Source organism: Gopherus flavomarginatus, chromosome 6 (assembly GCF_025201925.1).
Source record: "Gopherus flavomarginatus isolate rGopFla2 chromosome 6, rGopFla2.mat.asm, whole genome shotgun sequence".
Taxonomy (NCBI): Eukaryota; Metazoa; Chordata; order Testudines; family Testudinidae; genus Gopherus; species Gopherus flavomarginatus.
Genome location: NC_066622.1, coordinates 139925762 through 139947813, shown reverse-complemented (window position 1 = coordinate 139947813; position 22052 = coordinate 139925762). Strand labels below are relative to the sequence as shown.

At 54.6% G+C, this 22052-nt stretch overlaps 1 protein-coding gene across 5 annotated transcripts in view; it reads left to right on the top strand.

Annotated features, from left to right (window-relative positions):
- Nucleotides 1-11399: 11399 nt before the first annotated feature.
- Nucleotides 11400-22052, top strand: part of HPSE2 (heparanase 2 (inactive)) — a 319425-nt gene continuing 308772 nt past the window's right edge. For all 5 annotated transcript variants that reach the window (XM_050958814.1, XM_050958816.1, XM_050958813.1 and 2 more), the window contains exons 1-2: nt 11400-11770; nt 13340-13497. In XM_050958814.1, coding sequence (XP_050814771.1) covers nt 11511-11770; nt 13340-13497 — 418 coding nt within the window. In that variant the 5' untranslated portion in view covers nt 11400-11510. The remainder of the gene's footprint in view (nt 11771-13339; nt 13498-22052) is intronic.

Sequence of the window (22052 nt, the reverse complement as noted above, 5' to 3'; positions counted from 1 at the left end):
GGTGAGAGGATGTGACATACACTAAATAGTTTAGAGGGGGGTTGAGGATAGTTTGGGAGTGTTGGGAAAATGTTTAATGTATTCTGGAATGACTCTCTCTAGATATACTCCTCCCCTCCCCCACTCTCTTTTCGCAATGGCTGCCTTGAAGATTAAAAACAGCAAGTACAGGGTAAAGGGAAAATGAAAAGAGAAATGTATTTACAAGTCTAACAAAGCCATGGACTAAATATTTACAGACATAAAGAGCAAAAATGAGCCAGGCTTTCAAAAGTAATTATCATAATGTAAGAATGAAACAACACTTTCGCCATGACTGAGGATGGGGCCAGAACTTCAGCTGGTGAAAACTGGATCTTTCCCAAGAAAATTAAAACAACATTAAATGACTGCTCATTTTCCTGACAAAACTGATGCCAAGAGAGATTCTTACTGTAGTCTCTTTCTTCGGGAGCTTGTCTTCGGCACTCCATCAGAGCAGAGACATGCAGCCTTTGGGCCTCCTTTGTGTCTCTCATGCACAAGTTTAGATCAGGAGTAACTGCCAAAGTCTATGGAATTACACCAGTGTAAATCCAGTATGAGCAAGAAGAGTATCAGGCCTTTTGACTGTCTTCTCTGAGGAGGCATCTGCATCCTCCAGTTCATCAGTCCCCGCCAGCCATTTGGACTCCAGCCCCAGACTGGCTTTACCAGTTCAGACAGCAAACCTGCCTCTGTTGGTTATGACAATGCCTCTCTGCTCAATGTGCCGTGGCACTCAGAAAAGCGAACAGAAGGTTAGGAACCTCTAGGAAAGGGATAGAGAATAAGACAGAAGATATCATAATGCTGCTATATAAATCCATGAAATACCCACATCTTCAACACTGCATGCAGTTCTGATTGCCCCATCTCAAAAAGATAAATTGAAACTGGAAAAGGTACAGAGAAGAGCAGCAAAAATGATGAGGGGTATGGAACAGCTTCTGTATGAGGAGAGATTAAAAAGACTGGAACTTTTTTAGCTTGGAAAAGAGACGACTAAGGGAGGATATGCTAGAGGTTTATAAAATCTTGACTGGTGTGGAAAAAGTGAAAAAGGAAGTGTTATTTACCCCTTCACATAACACAAGAACTAAGGGTCACCCAATGAAATTAATAGAAGGAGGTTTAAAACAAACAAAAGGAAGTATTTCTTCACCCAGCGCACAGTCAACCTTTGAAACTCCTTGCCAGGGGATGTTGTGAAGGCCAAAACTAAACAGGGTTCAAAAAAGAACGAGATTAAGTTCATGGAGGACAGGTTCATCAATGGCTATTAGCGAGGATGATCAGGGATGCAACACCATGCTCTGAGTGCTCCTAGCCTCAGTTTGTCAGAAGCTGGGAGTGGACAACAAGAGATGAATCATTTGATGATTGGCTGTTCCGTTCATTAGCTCTGAAGCACTTGGCACTGGCCACTGTTGGAAGACTGGATACTGGGGTAGATGGACCATTGGTCTGACCCAGTGTGGCCGTTCTTACGTTCATTCAGCCTGCTGAACACTCCTGGCACCAACTTCGTCTTCCCAAGCTTTTTGAAAGTTAAAAGAAGAGGCTTTTAGAATAAACCTTTAATTCTTAAAAATTGAAATTGTTTATTTTTAGATGGAATTTGCTATTTCTGCAGCCCCAGTCTCCGCTTTGTGGTTGCAGAGGGAGGTAGGATTGCTGCCTGAGGGCATCACCTGCAAAATAGGCCAGGCAGCTGCGCAGATGGTCTCCCAGCTGTTAGTCTGTGAAACGTAAGTGAATAGTCCCTGTTACTTTCTCCCCCAGTGCTCACAGCTGAGAGGCAGGCTGCTATTTTCGTGTGTACGCTGCTGCTGGTGGCCTCAGCAGGTGACCGCACTATGTCCTATAACCGCACTGCAGCCCTGGCCTGCAGTCAACAAGTGGAGACCAGTTCGGAGAAAATTCCATTTCAGAAAAATCCACCTTTCTAAACATGAGCTAGATTGGAGGGCAGGAAAATGGGACTACAGAATAGTAAAGGAGGTCAGAGGGAGAAATGTTATTTTCTCTCTGCCCTTTACTGTATATTGTCCTGGTATTTCATTTTAAAATATGATCGACTTTGGTGGGGGGAGAGAATATGCAGATAGCTGTCTGCCACCCCACCACTTATTTAGACACTGGATACCACTTATAGTTTGTTGATGCCTTTTTGGTAATGAAGGGTAAAAATTTCAAAAGCACCTCTGTGACTTGGACTCCTAAGTCCTATTTTCAAAAGTAACTTAGACGGGAGCCAAGTCACTTTTGAAAATGAGACTTAGGTTTCTAAATTGCTTAAGAGCTTTAGAAAAATTAAGCAGAGGTGCCCAGAACTGAACATAGTATTCCAGGTATAGTCACACTATAGCCAGATAGAGAGGGACCTATCTCCTGCCTGCCCCATCAACCTATGTCTCCAAGCCACCAAATATTACATTGGCTTGTGCTGGGTTTCTTATTTCTGTTATTTGAGCTGCTGTACTGCGCCCCTCACTGAGGTGTCCAAGCACCTTGTAGAGTCCTTGGTGCCCACTTTCAGCCTTTACAGATCTTAGGTTCCTTTCTCCCTTGGAATGTTTTGAGTTATTTTTCCTCACATGTATTAGCTGAATTGTTCCATGGTTAATCCTGTTTTTTAAATTTCCTGCTCATATTTAATGAAGTGACAGGTAATTTCCATCTCTAATTGTTATAAGTACATGTTGTACAATGCTGTGACCTCACCTATTGTAGGAATCAGGCCCTTGTCTTTCAACTGGTGCAGCTGTGGACGCTGCACCCTCCAGCAGCTAGCTCCAGGATTCAGACCAAAGGAAAGAGGGGTCCCCTGCTCTAGAATACTAGAGTAATAGGTTCTTTGAAAAATGCCATGAAAAGTAATCTCCCTGCTACAGGGAAGTTTCGGGAGAGCAAAGGAGCCTCAAAAGATGAGGCAGTGAGAGTGAAAGCTGCCAGCTGGGGAATTGGACCTGTCCTCCTTGTGCTGGCTGCCCTGGTACAGATAAGTTATGGGCTCTTGTTTCCCAACCCATGATGGCAATGTTGAGGTGATGGTACTTAGAAAAGCTATTGTCTGGTCAAGAACATCTCCTTCAAGCTGCTTCCTTTGTTCCCTCTTGGCTTTGGTGAACTATTTGCTGCGTGATCAGGTTCTGCTCAGAGAGATTTCTTTCAGTACATACTGCTGCAATTAATTTTAACTTGGTTTCACTAAGGAACCCAGTGAAATGCTGGTCTGTGTGTGATGTGAGAGATCCTGTATCCTTTGGAGCCACGTCCCCAGCCCTGTTTCCCCTGGTCTCCCCCGGCCTGGCTTATATAGAACTGAGACAAGAAATAAGAAGAGACACATTTTGCAGTATTCTCTGTTTATCTTAAACTAGCCAAATGGCTTCATCAACATGTTTGAAACAGTATCTGAAGCAGAGCCGGGATACGAGAGCAGCTTTATCAAAGGGGAGGCTGCGCTGCTCTCCAGACTCCGGTGGGGCCGGAGCCCATGTGCCTCTAACAGTTATTTTATACTGTGCAGCATTCGCTTACATCATCTGCTTCGTATAACCCTCATTGCCCCACAAACCAAAGCTGTGCTGACTGTGCCTGAGGCTGCAGGATCTGAGTCTGCCATTATCTGCCATTTGTTAACAGACCACAATTGTGGCAGTAGGCAATGGGCCCACACGCTGCTCTTGGATTGCCCTGGACTATTGGAGACAAAGGGACAGGAGTCTGCTGCTTACCTGACTTGCTGCTAGTGTGTGACTAAGGACTGTGGGCTGAGTGAAGCCAGCAGCTCACTGCAGAGGAGTCTCCTCCAGAGAGAATAAGAGCGAGAATATTACAGCAAGGGAAAGAAAAGACTGTTAGAGCCTGATCCAAAACCAATGAAATGATTCCCATTGACTTCAGTGGGCTTTGGATCAGGCCCTTGTTTGGCATGAAATGTGCATTGGTGTCTCCGTGTTTCACCCTTGTCTGGACAGGTACAATTCATGGCCACTCTGGGGACATTTGGTTTTGGAGCAGTTTATTAAACATCTTCTGACAGTGGCTAGGGGCTCCGAGGGTGACTGTCATGGCCAGATCATTCACACTAGCTAATATTTAAAGTTTGATTTATAGGAATAATTTCCATGTATTGTTATGTTGAAAGCATTTGAAGGAAAACCACCAGGGAGTTTGGGCCCAGAAGAGAAGTTCTGTGCATTTTTAAAACTTTGCAAACTGAATATTAATAGGAATATGTTTGTGCAGTTTTTAAATGTCAATGAACAGTGTGTATGTTTTGAATGAGGCTTCCCAGTGTAGAGTGTTTCTTCCAATTAACTCAGCATATGAACCAAAAGTGAAATTTACTAGAAACCAAAGTGAATTTGACTAATCTCTCTTGATTGAACATGGGGAGTGAACTGCAAAATGAAATTGGGGATGGAACACTCTTTCACTTGCAGCCTTCTCTGTAATACAGGTAAAGATCTAGTTTTAAATGTCGCAAATTTAACTCCAGTTTCTCTTAGGAGGAATAACAAATGCTGAACTAGGAGGGTCCTGTGTTCAGATCTGATTACCTTGAGCAGCCCCTGACTGAGGGAATGCATTCTGCCAGGCGCTGAGGAGGCGTCCAAAGTGACTTGATTTCCTATCCAGCCGGCCACAAACACAACTCCTTCCATTTATCAGAAAGTAAACACAAAGCGCTGCCTAAACAAACCTGAAGACTAAATGGAAACTATATTGGTGGGCCCAGGGGACAGCAGCCTGGGCTGAACACATGGTTCCCAAACCACCCCTGCCAGAACTAACAGTCCCCCTGCTCCTGATGCCAGGCAGTCATGCAGGGAGCGTGAGGCCCTGCTGTCTGGGGAACTGCTTGTAAAAAAGACCCAGGTGAAAAGCACAGAGAGGCACCTAGGCCCTGATCCTGCTGGCCCCAATGGGGCTTGCAGTGGGAGCAGGGGTCTTCAGGGGCAGTTGCAAGACCTGATCTTATGAGCCTAATAGGCTCTTGCTAAAGCAAAATTTAAAAAATTCCCTCTGGTCCCGGTGGAGCTTTCTGCCTTTGATTGCCTCGCCTCTCCCTAGCCCCCTCACTTCCTTGCACAGCACCTCATTAAACTAAAAATAGCTGCTTGTTTGGGATTTTAAAAAAGAATCTCCTGTGCAAAAGGGCCCTAGTCTCACGCTGATCTGGATGAAATCCCAGCCTTAGGGAGGGCAATAGACTGCTAGAAACACCTGCATGCACACCCAGCTCAGTTCAGCAGCCCTGGGAGGGGCAGATATTTAGTAAGAGTAAGACTGGGGATGGCTCAGCTCCTGGCCCCAGCTCACCTGTTTGCTCTGCAGTGCCCTGGGGAGAGAGGCCAGGTCAGCACAGCTGCTTCCTCGGGGGCTGCTCCTTGTTCTACCTGTGGCCTTTTGTGCCCAGTGGGTTTTGCTCGGGGCTCACCGTCCCGGGAGGCCTGGCTCGGGAGATCTGTCTGCCCATCCACGTGCTTCCTGGGGAATGGTTCTGGGCAGGAGCTGCCAGAGGTGAGCTGGGCCAGGGCCCAGCACGGCTGTTTGGCCCCCCTGCCTGGGAACCCTCCCCAGGCTCAGCTCTGTGGTTCACACCCTGCCGCCGCTGAAGTCAGTGGGAGTCCCTCCCCGTGTCTAACGGTGCCTGCGCGTCCGGAGCGTTGCGGCGGGAAGGCAGCAGCAGGCGCTTTGTGTGTGTGCGCCGAGCAGGTCGGCGGGGCAGGAGGCCGTTGTATTGCTACAGGCCCGGCTGGATTCTCCAGGCAGGCCGGGCCATCCCACCTCCCCGGGCTGAGCGGGACCCCTCCTGCGCTGGGGTGCGCCGGACAGGGGCTCCAGCCAGGCCCTCTGAGTGCCCTCTCACGGCACGAACAGTTCAGAGCTGGGGTGGCGACGCGCTCCCCGGGGCCTGTGTCCCGGCACGCCGCTCCCGCTCGCCTGCTGCACAGACCAGGAACGGTGCAAAGAGCGAAGCGGCCGAGGCGCTGGGAGCCCCCGGGGGAGTAAAGCCCCGCGCCGGCTCGCCCCGGCCCCGCCACGTCCCCCTGCGCCAGGGCCCGCGGTGCGAGGCAGCTGCAGCGCCTGGAGATGCGCTTAGGCCGCCCGGGCACAGGGAGCTGGTCGGGGCGCCAGGCAGGGTCCTGGGTGTGCGGATTGGGGCCCGCCGTGCCCCGCCTAGCGGAGCCGGGAGGATTCGGGCCCCCTCCTCGCGGAGCCAGGCCCCAGGCCAGGCCGGTCCTTGACCCGTTACGCTCCGCGGCTGCGCTTGGTCAGGGTCCCCCGGGCTGTACCAGCGTGAGCCGGTGCGCTCCGGGGCATGGAGTCCGCGCGGCATTTCGCCCTGATCCCAACCCGGAGCTGGAGCCAGGGAGGGCGAGGGGCGGCCTGTGCAGAGCCCCAGCGCTCCCACCGAGGCAGTGGCGGGGGCTTGTCCGGCGGCTCCGATTAAACAGAAGCCAGGCTCGGCTGGAGGCCCCTTGGGCCTGGGAGCCTGGGCTCAGAGAGAGGCGAGCCTGGCGCAGCGTCCCGCCTCCCCGCAGGATCCAGGGGAGACACACACCCCTTGCAAGTATCAGAGGGGTAGCGTGTAAGTCTGGAGCTGTAAGAGCAGCAAAGAATCCTGTGGCACTTTCTAGACTAACGGAGGTTTTGGAGCATGAGCTCTCCTGGGTGACTACCCACTTCGTTGGATGCATGTGGCCTTGCACCCCTTGCAAGGCGGTTCTTGCCCCGCGCCCAGGCAGAGTGGGGGCTGGTCATTGTGTGGGGTGGGACTACAGGCCGCCGGCTCGCTCCGCTGAGGAGCCCTGAGCTGTCCCACCAGGAGCCGGGGTGGTGATTTCCCCAGCCGGAGATGGGCTCTGGGGTCCCGATCCTGCCCCCACTCACGCCTCAGTGGGAGGAGGATCAGTTCCCCCTGTTAGCGCTCAGGCTGCAGCCTTTATTTCTGCACCCCAGCTCCCCGGCTGCCGCGCCTGGGTCACCCCAACTCCCCCGGCTGCCGCGCCTGGGTCACCCCAACTCCCCCGGCTGCGGCACGTGGGTCACCCCAGCTCCCAGGCTGCTCCTCTCACCTGCGGCGCGATGGGCCGTGTGACCCGGCCGCTGGTATTGGGTCTGGCGCGCCACAGGCCGGCCCGTGCTCCTCAGGCTGCGGGCGTCTCCTGTGCCTGCAGCCCGGGCCGTGGCCTGGGGAGAACGCGCTCAGTGCGGCGGGGAGAAATCCTGGCCCCGCTGAGGTTAACGGGTGGTTACCCCACGGGGGCTCGTGTGGACTGTGCCAGGTCCCTCCCCAGGAAGGGTGGGGCACCCCGGGACAGGCTCACCTTGCCCATTCCTGCTCTAGGAGAGATTCTCTGGGATTTATTCCCCTGCCAGAGCCCTGGAGGGGTCTGAGCTTACCGGGCACCGCTTCCCACCAGGCTGCTCTCACGGCTGTCTCCCGCTCCCTTCCTTGGGCTGGCACCAGCAGTGAGGCAGGCTGCCTACACCCCCTGGAAAGCCAAGGCCAGTGGCGGGGGAGGTTACACTGCCCTTGCTGGGATCGCCCTGGAGAAACAGCCCCGGGGGAGCCCGGTAGGTCGGTGCAGTGACCTGCAGACCATAAGCGAGAGCCCGGGGTGGAGCACCCTGGGCTGGGAGAGCCTGGCCTAGCCTGGGGTTTGGTGCCTGAGCCGCGGGCGCTAAGCAGGTGCCCTGCAGGTCTCTCCTGGTCCCTGCTTGGGGGCAGAGGGAGATGGCCCCGTGCATACAGTGTCCCACGTGCCAGGTGCCCTGTCCCTTTGCAGGATGGCACAGAAACAGGGTGGCAGCTGCTTCCTATGCAGTGACTGGCCCGACTCCCTGCAGCTCCCGGCCTGGCCCGTGCCAGGGTGGCCCATGCGGAGCATTGGCCGGCAGGTGGCGCTGCTCGGCACTGGCTTTGCAGGCTCGGACGAGCCCAGGAGAGCCTGAGCCGGGAATCACGGCCTGGGGCTGACCCGCGCCGGCCCCGGGTGAGAGCCGGGGTCTGTGTCTGGGGGCTTCGGCAGGCAGGGCAGCGTGGAGCCCGCAGGGCCGCCTCGGGTCTCCGGGCAGTGCAGGGTCGGAGGCCTTGTCTGTGCTGGGGGGGGGCTGGTGCCCGGGCACCGACCCCTCGGGCTGGTTGGCCGGTGCCGGGCTGGCCCGTGCAAGGGACGGGCAGGGCTCTGCTGAGGTGCAGTGACCGGCACCCTGCAGCCCGTGCTTAGGGCCAGGACCCTTTTCACAGCCTCGCGGGTTAGGCCTGGAGCCACTGTCCTGGCGCAAAGCCCAGCCGCGGGCGTTAGTGTAGGGATGGGGGCTCGTCCCCAGCCGGCAGGGAAGGCCCCTCCTGAGGCCTGCAGGGCCAGCCTCGGGCTCTCCCCCTTGGCCTTCGTGCTGCGGGAGCTTCCCCCTCCGACGCCGGGGCTGCAGAAGGAGCGCTCGGAGCTGCTCTGGCGCAGCAGGGGCTGGATGGGTCCCGGTGCTCCCCAGCGCTTGGTGCTGGGCGCAGGGCCCCGGCTGGATTGGGGGGGGGGGGCGAGGGGCCGCGGCCGCCGGTCTGTGTGAGCCTGGGAACCCGGGCATCCTGGCAGCCTCCAGCCTGGGCGCCTCTCCGCGGCAGCAGGGGCAGACTGGGACAGCAGCACCGGCAGCGGGCGGGAGGGGAATGAATCGGCCGCCTGGGGGGTGTCCTGCAGCGGGCAGAGGGCAGACGTCCCAGGCGACCCGTGCGGGCGGCAGGAGCAGGTACCGCACGAGCAGGGCGGGGCAGGCCAGCCTGTGTCCGGCACAGGGTGATGCAGTGTCGGTCCCCGGCCTTAGGGTTAGAAGTGCCCGTCTGCGGGGCGCCGGGTGCTGCCGCAGGACGGAGAAGTGCCCATCCCCCTGCAGCTGGCACCTCTCTCCCACCGGTACAAGGAGGCAGCTGGCGACCAACAAGACCTGGCTTGTTCAAAACGAATAAATCCCAGTTTAAGGAGTGGTCGTAGGGCCTGCAGGTACCGCTGTGGCCAGGCGCAGAAAGTGAAAATAGGGAACCAATTCCCAGCTTGTAGGTGCCCTCCTCCCTCCCCACAAACACAAAACCACCCACAACATTAGCTCACACAACGACCCGAACAAGGCAAACAGAACCCTGCCCTACCCACGCTGCTGCTGGAGGAGACGAGGCAGGGGTAGGTTTTACCTTGCAGTAGCTAGTACAAGTCTGCGGGGGTGGGTGACTGCCACCAACTCCAGTGGGGTTTAAAACTACCGGTCCGCCTCTCACCGGGACTAGGGGAAATAACACTGGCCCCGTGTAAACGCACCTTTCTGGGAGTGGAGACTAGCCGGTATGCAGTCCACTAGGGACTTGCATAGCTGCTCACTCAGTTTACAGGGAAGGCGCTCAGCCCTTCTCCAGCCAACAGAGGTAATTCTAATATTCTCAGCTCCAGTTAGCTGACACAGGAACACACAGTAAATCCTCCTGAGGACAGTGTGTAGTTTTCTCACATTTCAGTAGGTTGTTGAGCTGAAGGCTGAAGGGAGCCACAGGTAACACGGATTGGATTGCGTCTACACTCTGTATTCACTCCTGTGTTTCTAGGATTTATTCAGCCTCTCTGCTGTGGGTGTGGGTTGGTCTCAGTCCATGGATAGCTAGATCTGCCATCCCGCACGTGAGAAACCCACCTGCCACTGATGACAGGAAGGCTCCAGGGAGACAGCTGGGCCCTACCTTTTAGATGTATAGACACTGGACACAGTGACTGGCTCTGTCTATACACCTTGTGTCTCTGTAGGTGTCCCCCCTCCTTCTCCTCGGACTCTTTAGACTGTGGACAGGGCAAGGACTCGTTCTTACGGGATGTCTCTGTTGTGCTTAGCACAACCAGGGAGGATTTTTCTTCCTTGAAGAGAGTGAACATTTCTCAGGAGCAGGGATTGCAGGACTGGGGCACATTTCCAAAGCAAGAGGCTGCCAGAAGCAAATCAAAAGGGCCCCTTCAGAATATGGAGATAGTGGGCCAGGCACCCTCCCCGGCAGTGGGGACTTGCGGGTGTTTCAGCCCCGCCCATCTGGCCTTTCTTTGCTAAATTTGCCATGCGGCAAGTTCTTCATCGCTTGGGTCTTTCCAGCAGAGCTGGCTCTGGGCACCGGCGTTCCAAGCATGTGCTTGGGGCGGCACTTTTCAAGGGGAGGCACTCCTCTTTGTTTGCTTTGGCAGCGGCACTCCGCCCCCCCCCCGTTTTTAATTTATTTTTTATTTTATTTTATTTTTTTGCTTGGGGCAGCAAAAACCCTGGAGCCGGCCCCGCTTTCCACCCTCGCTGCCACTGGGCAAGTCTTCCTAAAAGCGATCTCCTGGCTGAACCATGGAGTACTGGGCTTCATTCAGGACGCAGTGGGTGAAATTCTTTGGCCTGTGTTTTGCAGGAGGACAGATTGGATGATCTCAGTGGTTAGAATCTATGAATCTGAGAATCCCAGCGAGTTAATGACGCCAAATGAATAACGAGATTAATTCAGCCTTGTTTCCAGCTCAGCGAGCCCTGGAGACCCCGGGCGGTTTAGTCACCAGTTGAAATTATTAATTTTCGGTGTGTGTTTGACCCCCTTATTATACTCAATATTTATTCATTGCCTTGGGTTGATTTGTTGTGATCGATCGGATAGTATTGGTTTCTGTTCCTTGGCTGCATAGTTGTGCCTGCACTTCTGGCCTGGACACTGGTGTGCCTGCACAGATACACTTGGTGCGTGGGCTGCTGTCATACAGATAATACCAGGGCACAAGACTTTTGACATGCACTTTCCACAGATGCTTGTGCCAGTAACGCTCTGTGGCCCAGACTGAATGCACACGGCAGTAAGGATGGCGGAGGCACACTCATGTAAAAGTTGGGAGGGAATATTGGCGGAAAAGCGAGCGCAGCACTCACCCACTCCGGAGAGGCTTCCTTTTACCTTCGCGGTGCAGAGCGGGGCGAATATCACAGCGAGTCCCCGGCCCAGAGATCCCGCAAGAGCATTCAGAACGTGTGTGCACGTCTTGGAGCAAGGACGCAGCCCTGCGTGGTGTGGAGGGGTCACTGGCCCTGGGTCTCCCGCAGCGAACGGTACCCCACGTTCTTGTCCATCAAATGCAAATAAAACAAAAAGATCTCGAACTCGCCTCGGTCACATTTGGCCTCGTGACTAGACTCCTGAGCGCCGAGCTGAGAGGGTTAAACCAGGAGACTTCCCTTACCTTGAACAAGTTAAAAATGTCTGCAGTCTGCATCTCTTAAAGGGGCGGTGCTGGTTAACAAGGAGTCTTGGCACCGGCTGCTGGAAAGGCTGGTCAGGGGCGTGAGTTCCCCTCCACCAGCACCAAAACATTGCAAAAAAAGGCAGCGAGCCCCACACTTTCGATAAGGACAATTAGTCACCAGCGAGCGCCTGCCGAAAGAGGGGTGTAATTAGCGGGGTCCCGCAGCTCAGCATGCCCCATCCCAGCTCCTGCCCCCCGGGGCTCCTCGCCCTCCTGGCCCCTTGGCTGGCTCTCCTGGCGCATCTCTCCCTTTCCTCCCAAGCCGGGGACAGGCGAGCGGTCCCGGTGGAGAAACCCCCAGCTGTGAAGGGAAGGACTCTCATTCTTCTGGATGTGAACACCAAGAGCCCTGTCAGGGTAACCAGTGAGAACTTTCTCTCCCTGCAGCTGGACCCCTCCATCATCCATGATGGCTGGCTCGATTTCCTAAGGTAAGGCGGGAGCTCCCCGCGCACCCCTCTCCTACCCGCTCCCCACTCGCCCAGCCCAGAGAAGCCAGGCGAGTGGTCCCGAGCCCTGGGCCGGCTCTGCGCTGCGGCCGGCGCTCGTTGTGACGGAGGAGCACGGAGTGTTTCCCATTACCATGCACATGTTTGCAATGGAGAAGGCATTTCAGAAACTTATCAGTTAGGACTGAAAAAAATGTCGGGCTTCCCTCTCCCCAGCAATTAGCCCCCGCGGAAAGCAGCAGGCGGTGCCGAGCCAGCACAGGGAGCCGAGAGGGGACGGCCCCCGAACCTCTTGTGGTCCTGCCGGGCGGGGAGCCGGGTTGGGGTTCGGGCTGCAGGGCTGCCTCGCTCGCCCGTCGGCTGCTCAGCTAGTTGCGAGCAGACAGCTCCTGGTACCGAGGGCAAAACCCTCCCTCGGATGTAACTAGCCGTGCTTCGCCCGGGCGAAGTGGAATTGCAGCGGCCCGGAGGAGGCAGCCCCGCCCGGGGAGCGCCCCCCCTCCCGGGGGCAGTGGGGCCGGAGGTCTGCAGGGGAGCGGGGTGTCTCTGCGCGGGACCCGCTCCCATCGCGCCGAGGCTCCGCTCACAGTTCCCGGTTCCGCGGAGGATCAGACACACGGCGGGGCAGGCTCCGGGAAAGCAGGACTGGACGCTTGGCTCCGGCGCGCAGCCCCACCGGCGGGACCCCGGCCCCGGGCGCAGGCCACCCCGGTGTCTGCCACTGGCTTCCCTGGGAACAGTGGCTCGCCTGCCCTTTGCTCCGGGGAGGGCCGGGGCTGCGGCGAAGCGCGGAAACAAAGTTCTGTTGGAAACCACCAGGCCGGGCCCAGGGGAGGGTCCGCGGCGCGCACTCACCGAGGGCTGGGGTGGGACCGCCCGTGCGCTGGCGAGGCTGCGGCGCCGAGAACTGGCAGCCACAACTGTGCAGGATCGCTAGGGTCGGGCCCGCCGGGGTCCTGGGAGGGGCCAGCTGGCCGTTACCCGGGAAAGCGGGTGGGTGCCCCCATCTTTGCCGAGGCGGGCTCCGGTTGCCGGGCTCAGGCGACGAGGGCCGGGCGCAGCGGGAGAGATGTAGCGGCTCTCCCCAAAGCTCCGCTCCTGGGCTGGATGCCGGCCCGAGCGGGCTCCCCAGGTGGGTTTGCAGCCGCGCCGGGGCCGCTAGAAGGTCTTTAACAGCCCCAGTGAAACGCGAGCGCCTCGCCCGGGCTCGGTTGCAGTGTCCCGGCGGGAGTTCTCTCTCCCATCGGGAGTCCCTAGGCCTGCGCGGGCTTCTGCGGGAGACGAGCCAGGAATGCCTCGGGCCCGATCCTGCCCCCGGGCTACCCCCACTCCCGGGGTATCCCGGCACCGGGGCAGACCCAGGCTTCAGGGGGGCTGCGGCCAGCGCTGGGCAGGGACCGGCTCGGCCTTGCATCCTGCGGAAGAGGAAACGGGGCTGGTGGGACCCTCCAAGATCCGGGCCCCCGGGGGTGGGCTGATCCGCAGGAGGTGTTTGGGTCCGGGGCGCCCCGGGCCAGCTCCCCCCTCAGCGCCTCGCTCTCTCTTTCCCAGCTCCAGGCGCCTGGTGACCCTGGCCCGGGGCCTGGCTCCCGCCTTCCTGCGCTTCGCGGGGAAGAGAACCGATTTCCTGCAGTTCCAGAACCTGAAGAACCCGGCCAAGAGCCGCGGGGGCCCCGGCCCGGACTATTACCTCAAGAACTACGAGGACGGTGAGCGGGGAAGGGCGCGGCGGGTCCCTGCGAACACCTGGGTCGTGCGCGCCAGAGGCACCGGCTGCGAGACGCGCGGCGGGGTATGCGCGGGCCCCTGGCTGCTGGGAGGCAGGAAGCGGGGTGTCTGCGTGGGGCACAGCGGGCAGAGCAGGTCCAGGTGGCTGGCAGGCGACTCTGCGGGGGGCGAGTCGCTGCAGGTCTCAGGCCCTGGGCCACAGGGCGGCCGGCTGCCCCTGGGGCGCCCCTGGGACGGGGAGAGGTGTCAAAGCCTGGCTCCTGCTGAACCGGTGAGCGGCGTGTGCCCGACTCCCGGGCGAGTTCGGGAGGGACCCGCGTGGGGTGTAACGGGCCGAAGGCTGGGCCAGGCGGGAGAATGGACCTTTGCTGGTCGGTGCTTTGACCCTCCTTACTTCTGTTGTGTTGGGGTCGGAGAGAGGCCGGGGGTGTGTGCGGTTCTGGGGGTGTGTGGTTGTGGTGGTGCGGGGAGACCAGAGTTGTGTGGTTCTCGGGGTGTGTGTTTGTGGTGCGGAGAGTCAAGGGGTGTATGGTTCTCGGGGTGTGTGGTTGTGGTGGGAGGGGGGCAGGAGTGTGTGGTTCTCGGGGTGTGTGTTTGTGGCGCGGGGAGGCCAGGGGTGTGTGGTTCTCGGGGTGTGTAGCTGTGGTACGGGGAGGCCAGGGGTCTGTGGTTCTCGGGTGTGTAGTTGTGGGAGGCGGGCAGGGATGTGTGGTTCTCGGGGTGTGTGTTTGTGGCGCGGGGAGGCCAGGGGTCTGTGGTTCTCGGGGTGTGTAGCTGTGGTACGGGGAGGCCAGGGGTCTGTGGTTCTCGGGTGTGTAGTTGTGGGAGGCGGGCAGGAGTGTGTGGTTCTCGGGGTGTGTGTTTGTGGCGCGGGGAGGCCAGGGGTCTGTGGTTCTCGGGGTGTGTAGTTGTGGTACGGGGAGGCCAGGGGTCTGTGGTTCTCGGGGTGTGTGTTTGTGGCGCGGGGAGGCCAGGGGTGTGTGGTTCTCGGGTGTGTAGTTGTGGGAGGCGGGCAGGAGTGTGTGGTTCTCGGGGTGTGTGTTTGTGGCGCGGGGAGGCCAGGGGTCTGTGGTTCTCGGGGTGTGTAGCTGTGGTGGTGCGGGGGGCCGGGGTGTGAGGTTCTGGGCTGTGTGTAGGGGGATGACGGCTCCGACGATACTTTCTGGATCCCGGGTAAAACCCGCTTTCTGGTAGGAGCCTGTTTAACCCGCCCCGCCCCCCAGTAACGCCCGCATACACTCGCCCTTGGCCCGGCCTGTTCGGCCGCACTCCCCTTGGCGTGTGAAAGCAGCGCGCTGCCCCTGCTGCCCTCCGGGCCGGGTGGGTCACTCCGCCCCGGCAGCCCGTACGCTCCTCTGGGGCCCCGAGCCCGGAGGTTCAATGCCGAGGCGCCCATCGGGGTGGTGTCGGGGCGCAGGTGCCCGCGCTGCCGAAGCTGCTGGCGCTGGGGTGTGCGCTGAGCAGGGCTCGGGCCGCTAGCAGGCTCCAGGCCCCAGGCACTGCAGGGCAGGAGCGTCCGGCTGTGCCCGCCTCCCTGGCAAGGCTCCCGCCGGGCCCGCGGGAGTTCATCCGGCGGCTGGGAAGGGTCCTGGGTTCCTGTCGCTTCGCTCTCTCCCGGCTGATTCCCAGTCGAGCGGCCGGAGGATGCGGTTCCCTCCTGCCGCAGACCGGAGCCCAGAGAGGCAGATTCAGCCCTGAGCATCCTTCCCCGCGTCCTTCTGCAGCCTGGACACTGCCCTCGCCAGTCTCCGGCGCCCCGCACCCCGGGGGGGTTATTCTCGGCACGCCGGGGCCGGTTCGGGCGCTGGTTCAGTCGGGCTCACACCTATCAGTGGTCTCTGGGCGCCGCGACTTTTTGGCTGTGCTCGCCCGGACTGCGGGCCGCCGCCGCCCCCGGCCCCGCGGTGCCTTCCCAGCTCCCCTGGCCTGGCAGTGCCGGGGTCGCTCTGCACGCAGCGGGGTGAATCTCATGTTCTGGGGTGCAGAGAGCTGCTCAAAACCGTCGTGAGCAACGGGGTAAATCTCTCCGTCTCGGTCTTTTCGCCTTATCCCGCCTGTGGTTCGCCAGCCGTGGAGCCAATTGAAAAAATATTTTTTTTTTCTTTAACCAAAGAAAACAGAAAAATCCAGTTCGCTTTTCTGCTAAGTCCCCCGGCCTCCATTTTTCACCCGGCGCTGCTGTTTCCTTCCCACATTTCTAACATTTCTGGCCTCTTCGCATTATTTCTCTCCCCGCGCTGGCGTTCACACGCCTCCCAATTTCACATCCTCTGCCAGCGAAATGAGTGTGCTGTTTACTCCACTTCCAGATAATTAATGAAAATGTTAAATGAGACCAGACTTAACACTGCTCGGCACCTTCGGCAGCCCCATCCCTTGCTGTTCAGCATTTCCTCTGGTTTAGGGCTGCGTTTTTCAGTCCGCCTGAGAGTTCCAACCGATTTGAATTTAATTCTGTTTCCCGAGATGTTTCTAAGCCCTTGCACCAGATTTCTCTCTGGTTTATCTCAGTTGTTTCTAGCAGTTATGCCAGAGAGGGATTTAGCGCTGTACTACAGTTAAGATATTAGTTAAGCTTTGCTACAATTGCGGTCTTATATTTATTACATTGACTTCACTCCTTTTAGCTACTTTGTAATACAGCGCAAAAAGCATTCGCATTCCTCTGACATGGTTTGTCTTCTACAAAGGCAGGCTGGTGACTGACCTTGGTCCAGCTATTCTTCAGGTTTTTACATATTTCCCCACCCCACCCCCGCCACATTGCCCATTGTTTAAGGAGTGTGAAGCTAGCACTGAGAGGTAATTGTAGAGTTACTTTTGTTTCCTTTTTTAAAAGGTCCATGTTTGCCGTTTTCTCTTTTCCCCCAACCCGTTGGTTCCTCCTCAATTGTATGTAACTTTTCATAAATAATCATCAGTGTTTTGGGATGTTAGCCAATTCCTCGTGGTGCCTGTATGTTGCATAGGTTCAGATCTTACCTGCTTTCGGGCCAGATCTTGCAGCCCTTCCTCATGTGAGAAACCCTATTAATGCCAATAAAGTCACTCACTCTAGAAAGAGTGACAAGGTAAAGTTTTATTAATAATAGTTGTTTTTAAAGGGTTTTAAAATTTTTCAGTTGTCCATATTTATTTACTTTTCCTCATTAAAAACAGATAATAAAAAGCATTTCAGTACCTTAACATTCAAAATTAAAAAAAATACAAATTGTATCACTTTGCTTTTGTATTAGTGGTTCTGGCTTTTTCTTTCGAATTTTTTTTTGCCCTTGAAATATTTGCATAAGCATTTTTCCTTCCCTTTGGACGGTATTAATTCAGGCAAAGAAACGTCAAGAAACTGTAGTGGCAAAGCTCTAGCCTGCATTATTTAAATAAGAAAGTGGAATCTAGCGACTACATATAGGAAAAAAAATTAACTATATTTTGTCTGTTTTTTAAAATGTACCTTTTCTACCTGTGACTTAAAAGAGTCATTAGCTGAAGATTTTCCATAAGTAATTATTTAGGAAGCCAATTAATTTAGAAAGACAGATCCCAGATCAGATCAGTAGAAAGACAATGGTTTGCAGAGCACTAGTCAAACAGTGAAGCCCTGTATGGAAAAAGCAGACATATTTGCTAGTTTTTTCCCTCTCTCTCTCTATGCCTTATCTGATTTGCACTCAGATCAAGAGGCTTATACTCTGCTACATACAGGCAGGTGGGTCATTCTGGGTATTTCTTTTATCTCTGTGTTTCACTAGATAAAGCAATCCTGATCTTGTGCTACCCTGACAAATCTCAAGGGAACAGTTTGTCTTAATCTCAGTCTGTGGAGATGCAGATTGAAGAAAAAATGCTGGCCCAGCCAGCTGTAGTCAAACATATATGGGAGAAACTAACTGTACAGCATAAACTGTGGATGGTTCATACAAAACATTTGTAGAAATAAATGTTGCTGCTTCAGCCCAAAGGTCAATATTTCAACAACTTGCTGCAGAGAACTTCCACTTACTAAATGTCTTCACTAGGGGTTTTCATGACGGAATGACTGAAGGCTTTTGTTTCTTCAGTTTTCCTCATGGCAATAAAGTTGAAATGTAGCAGCCCTTCCAAATGAAGTTTCTCATAGAAGTTGTAACCACAGGTCTTAACTTTTCATCACTTAAATGTGGAACAGAACCATTGCAAATGTGGGTGAGGGAAGGAGGGGACACATGTGGTGTCTATCAGAGAGCAGTGTCAATCAGAAAGGTGTGCTGAAGGGGATTTCCTGCCTAGAAGCAAAACTTTCTGATTTGTTCCTAAGCTCTCTGTGTGGGAACATCATGACCAGGAGCTAGTAACTGTCATTGTATTCGAGGGGATCTTTTTGTGTGGAGGTTGCACTGAGAGCTTCACTAGAAGAGTCCAGTTCTTTGAAATGAAATCCTGCTGCCACTGCTAAGCTCTGCCCCACTCACCGAGTCCTAGCAGCCATGTTATCGTTCCACAGCATTACTAGGCCACTCTTATCAATAAAGCAGGGACAATTTGCATTGCAGTAGCACCTAGAGGCTGCCCTCCGAATCAGGGCCCCCTTGCGCTAGGCACTGAACAAACTCCTAAGCAGAGACATCCTGTACCCTGAGAAGCTTACAGCCTAAACAAGCTGCATAGACAAAGGGTATAAGTCTGTGATCAGAGCAAGCTGGCAAGTGTCATGTTAGTTACCTCTGTTTCTCTAAGTTATCTGGGTTTGTCCATTTTCTCTGTATGTGCTTGTGTGTGTTTTAAAACCTGTTATTGGTCTGGGTGGGGTGGAGAGGATGATGAGTTAATAGGAACAAGGTATTAGGAAAGAGGGACTTGTGATGCTACAGCTGTTAAGGCCATGTCAGCCTCTTTGCCTTAAGCCCCTTGTGGCAGGGATGTCCTGAGGGACGAACCGGGACCTGCCCTTGGGACTCAGCTAGGCTGAGGCTGCCTGGCAGCCGGGCGCTCTTGATAGTGTGGTGAGTGCTGGCTCAGCTGCTGCACTTCCCTTTCCTTTGCAGAGGGGACACGTGGCCACGTGTCCCCTCTGCAAAGGAAAGGGAAGTGCAGCAGCTGAGCCAGCACTCACCACACTATCAAGAGCGTTTCATATCATATCAAACAGCGTTTCAGTTGAATGCCTAGAAGATCATTTCAGAGCTTGGGGTTCTTGGATCCTGGCTGAATCCACAAGGAATGGGGGGAGTTCCTCCCACAGGGGGTCTGAGTGTAAATGGGACAAGATGTTTATGAGCGTTTTTGCCCCTTGACATAGGGTTAAATTCATGAGACATTAATTTAGATGGAGAGCTCCTAGAGGCAGGGACTGTCTTTCTACACTGAGTTTTTCAGCGCCTAGCACCATGGTGCCCCCATCCTGCTTGGGGCTCTAGGCACTACCCTAATAGGAGGGATAAAAAGTGATACCCCCACCGCTGGGTGGGTCGTTCTCCCCCAGGGCCACCTGACAGGGATCTAGGAGTGTCTCTGTGTCTGTCCATCACACTCACAGGTATTCTCAGCATCTCACAGAACTAGATGGGATCCTGCCCCAAGCAGCCTGCAATGCAAGGAAGGAAATAACATTCCAGAGGCAGGGGAGAGGCTCATTCAGCATGTCTGGGGCTTGTGGGTTCAGAGCTTTGTGTTTGGCTTTAATTAAGGGCAAACACACTCCTGTTTGTAGCCAGCACTGAGGAGAGCTCTTAGCAGTAGCTTGAAGGAGGTGAGGGTGGAGACTTCACAGTAGGTTTTGGGTGATTGTTCCTGGTAGCCAGGGCATCAAGGCAGGTAAAGTGGTAGCCAGGGAGGGGACTGGATTAACTCAGGGGCTTTCGGGGTTGCAGTCTAGGGCCATGTATGAATGGCTCTTCAATTGCCTTGGGGCTGGGCCAGCTGCTCTGACATGCCACCTGGGAGGAGCAGCCAATCAGAGCTGCTCAGGAAGCAGGGAGCTCTGTCTGTTCTCACAGGAAGAGAGGGGCTGGGGGGCAAAGAGTTCTGCAGCCCCCCCTCGGGAAGGAGGAGGGAGTGAAGAGTCCTGGGAGCTGCCCCCTTACCTGGAAGGGTCTGGGGGAGCCCTGCTGCAATTGCTCCCCTTCCCCCAGCCTGGGAGGATAGGTGGTGAAGGAACCCAGTGGGAGTGGAGGTCAGCTGGGATCTGGGCAGATGTGGGGGCTGGGGAGATGCACTCCTTTTGCCCTCAGTTTACCATCGTGCCATTTATTTAATTTAGACTTTTTCCATTTACATTTACCCCCCTTGGGGCTAGACAGTGTTGATACATTTCCACTGTTAATCAGGCACTTAATCCGATGTTTATGCAACATAAGGGGGATCAGTAATTGATGGGCTTTCATTAGTTAGTTTGATTGCTCATTGCACAGTACTTTTCTGGAAAAAAAAGACAGGGTGAGTGATTGTCAACATTTCAGGCATTAAGAAAGAGAAATGAGATGTCTGTTCATTTATTTGAGTTTAACTTCTAATTTTAATTTCATACTTTTAAGACTTATTAATGATGTACCGTTTTAATAGCATTTCAGTGTATTTGTATAATTAATTATTTGCAAGATTTCTTTGGAATATTGTCTATCAGCACACTTAACCTTTGATTTTAAGATTCAGAAATATGGTGCTGGCACACCACACTTGAGAGTTTGCCAGTCTGGCTGCTGGAGAGAACAAGCAGCCTCAGAAGCCCTTGGCTCTAGAAAGAGCCCTATGGCCCACCAAGATTTGGACATTGCATTGTCTGGCCCACCAGAAAATGTAACTGATACCACTGCTATGGGTAATTAAAGCCATAGTGCTACTGCTTTTATTACTACCAGTTATGTGCTGAAATTAAAAATAGTTTTGTTTGTTTTAACTGCTATTCAGCTTTAGAGTTGGTGCATCACATTTAAAAAACAAACTGTAATAACCAAGGTAATTTTAGGTTTCAGAGTAGCAGCTGTGTTAGTCTGTATCTGCAAAAAGAACAGGAGTACTTGTGGCACCTTAGAGACTAACCAATTTATTTGAGTGTAAGCTTTCGTGGGCTAAAACCCACTTCATCAGATGCATGGGATGAAAAATACAGTAAGAAGATATTTATGCATACAGAGAACATGAAAAGGTGGGAGTAGCCATACCAACTGTAAGAGGCCAATCAATTGAGATTAGCTATCATCAGCAGGAGAGAGAGAAAAACTTTTTTGAAGTGATAATTGAGATGACCCATAGAAGGTGTGAGGATATTTTAACATGGGGAAACAGAGTCAATTAGTGTAATGACCCAACTATTCCCAGTCTCTGTTCAAACCTAAGTTAATTGTATCTAATTTGCATATTAATTCAACTTCAGCAGTCTCTCTTTGGAGTCTGTTTTTGAAGGGTTTTTTTGCAAAATTGCCACCTTCAAGTCTGTCAGTGTGTGGTTAGGTAATTTTAACAGCACAGTATTTGACATCAGCATGGCTGGTAGTAAACCTGTAAAGAGAAGGATCTGAATAGGCACCGAGGTCGCTCCAGAGCTATATTAGCCCTGGCCCTTGTCAAACTTTAATTGGGCCCAGTGGAACTGGCCCCAGTCCTTGCTGGAGTCGTGTCGGGCTTAGGCAGAGTGTTCAGATCAGGTGCTGGAGGCCTCGGTCCTTGTATGCTTCTTTTCTCTCTTGCCTGGAAAGTGGTCACCTGTGGGACTTGCTTCTAGACCCCACCCTCCCTCACTGTGTGGGTAGGGGCAAACAGACTGAACAGAGTGGCCTTGCCACTGCAGCCGGTAAGGAGTGGATTGCTGAATGGAGTCCCTACAGGATTACGTATGGGAAGCTGTCTCAGATCCAGCTATATACCCAGCTTTGGAACAGACTCTTGGAGGAACTTCTTCGATGTTCTGGCCTGCCAGGGGTCTCACTCTTTCTTTAGGGAGGCCACGCAGCCTCGTCGCTTCCTGAGACTCAACCTCTGGGACTTCAGCACTCCTGGCTCACACTGTGAGCTCTGTTCAGTGAGTTCTGCAGAGACCTGTATGTTCTTCAGCAACTGATAATGCACCTCACCCAGCCATTACTGGGCCACTCAAGCAGCATCTTGAGAACGGTCGGGTTCATTGGTCAGCTGGAAGACAGCATAGGAAGTCCCTTTGGGAGCTGAAGGTTGCAGCATAATCTATTCTGGTTAGCCCAGAGCCCAGCCAAGCTGGAGCGAACTCTCTCTCTCTGGCTTCCTTCCTTAATCAGGTCCCAGGTGAGAGGCTCCCAGGCTTCTTCCAGAGCTCACACTTATCCCCTCACACCTTCCAGTCTTTGTTTTTGAGCTGGAGTCTGCTCAACTTCCTTCTGAGAGTGTCAATCCATGAATCACTGGCCGTGGAGCTTTCATTGTCTCGGGGGGGGGGGGGGGGGGGGGGGGGGGGAGGGGGGACCCCTTGCTGATCTGAGCCAGTTCCTTCCTCACTGTTCATTCTACCTAGACAGGGAGGGTGATGCACAGACATGTGCCTCTTAGCCTATTCTTCATTACCACTGTCACGGAGTGTGGGGAGTCCAGT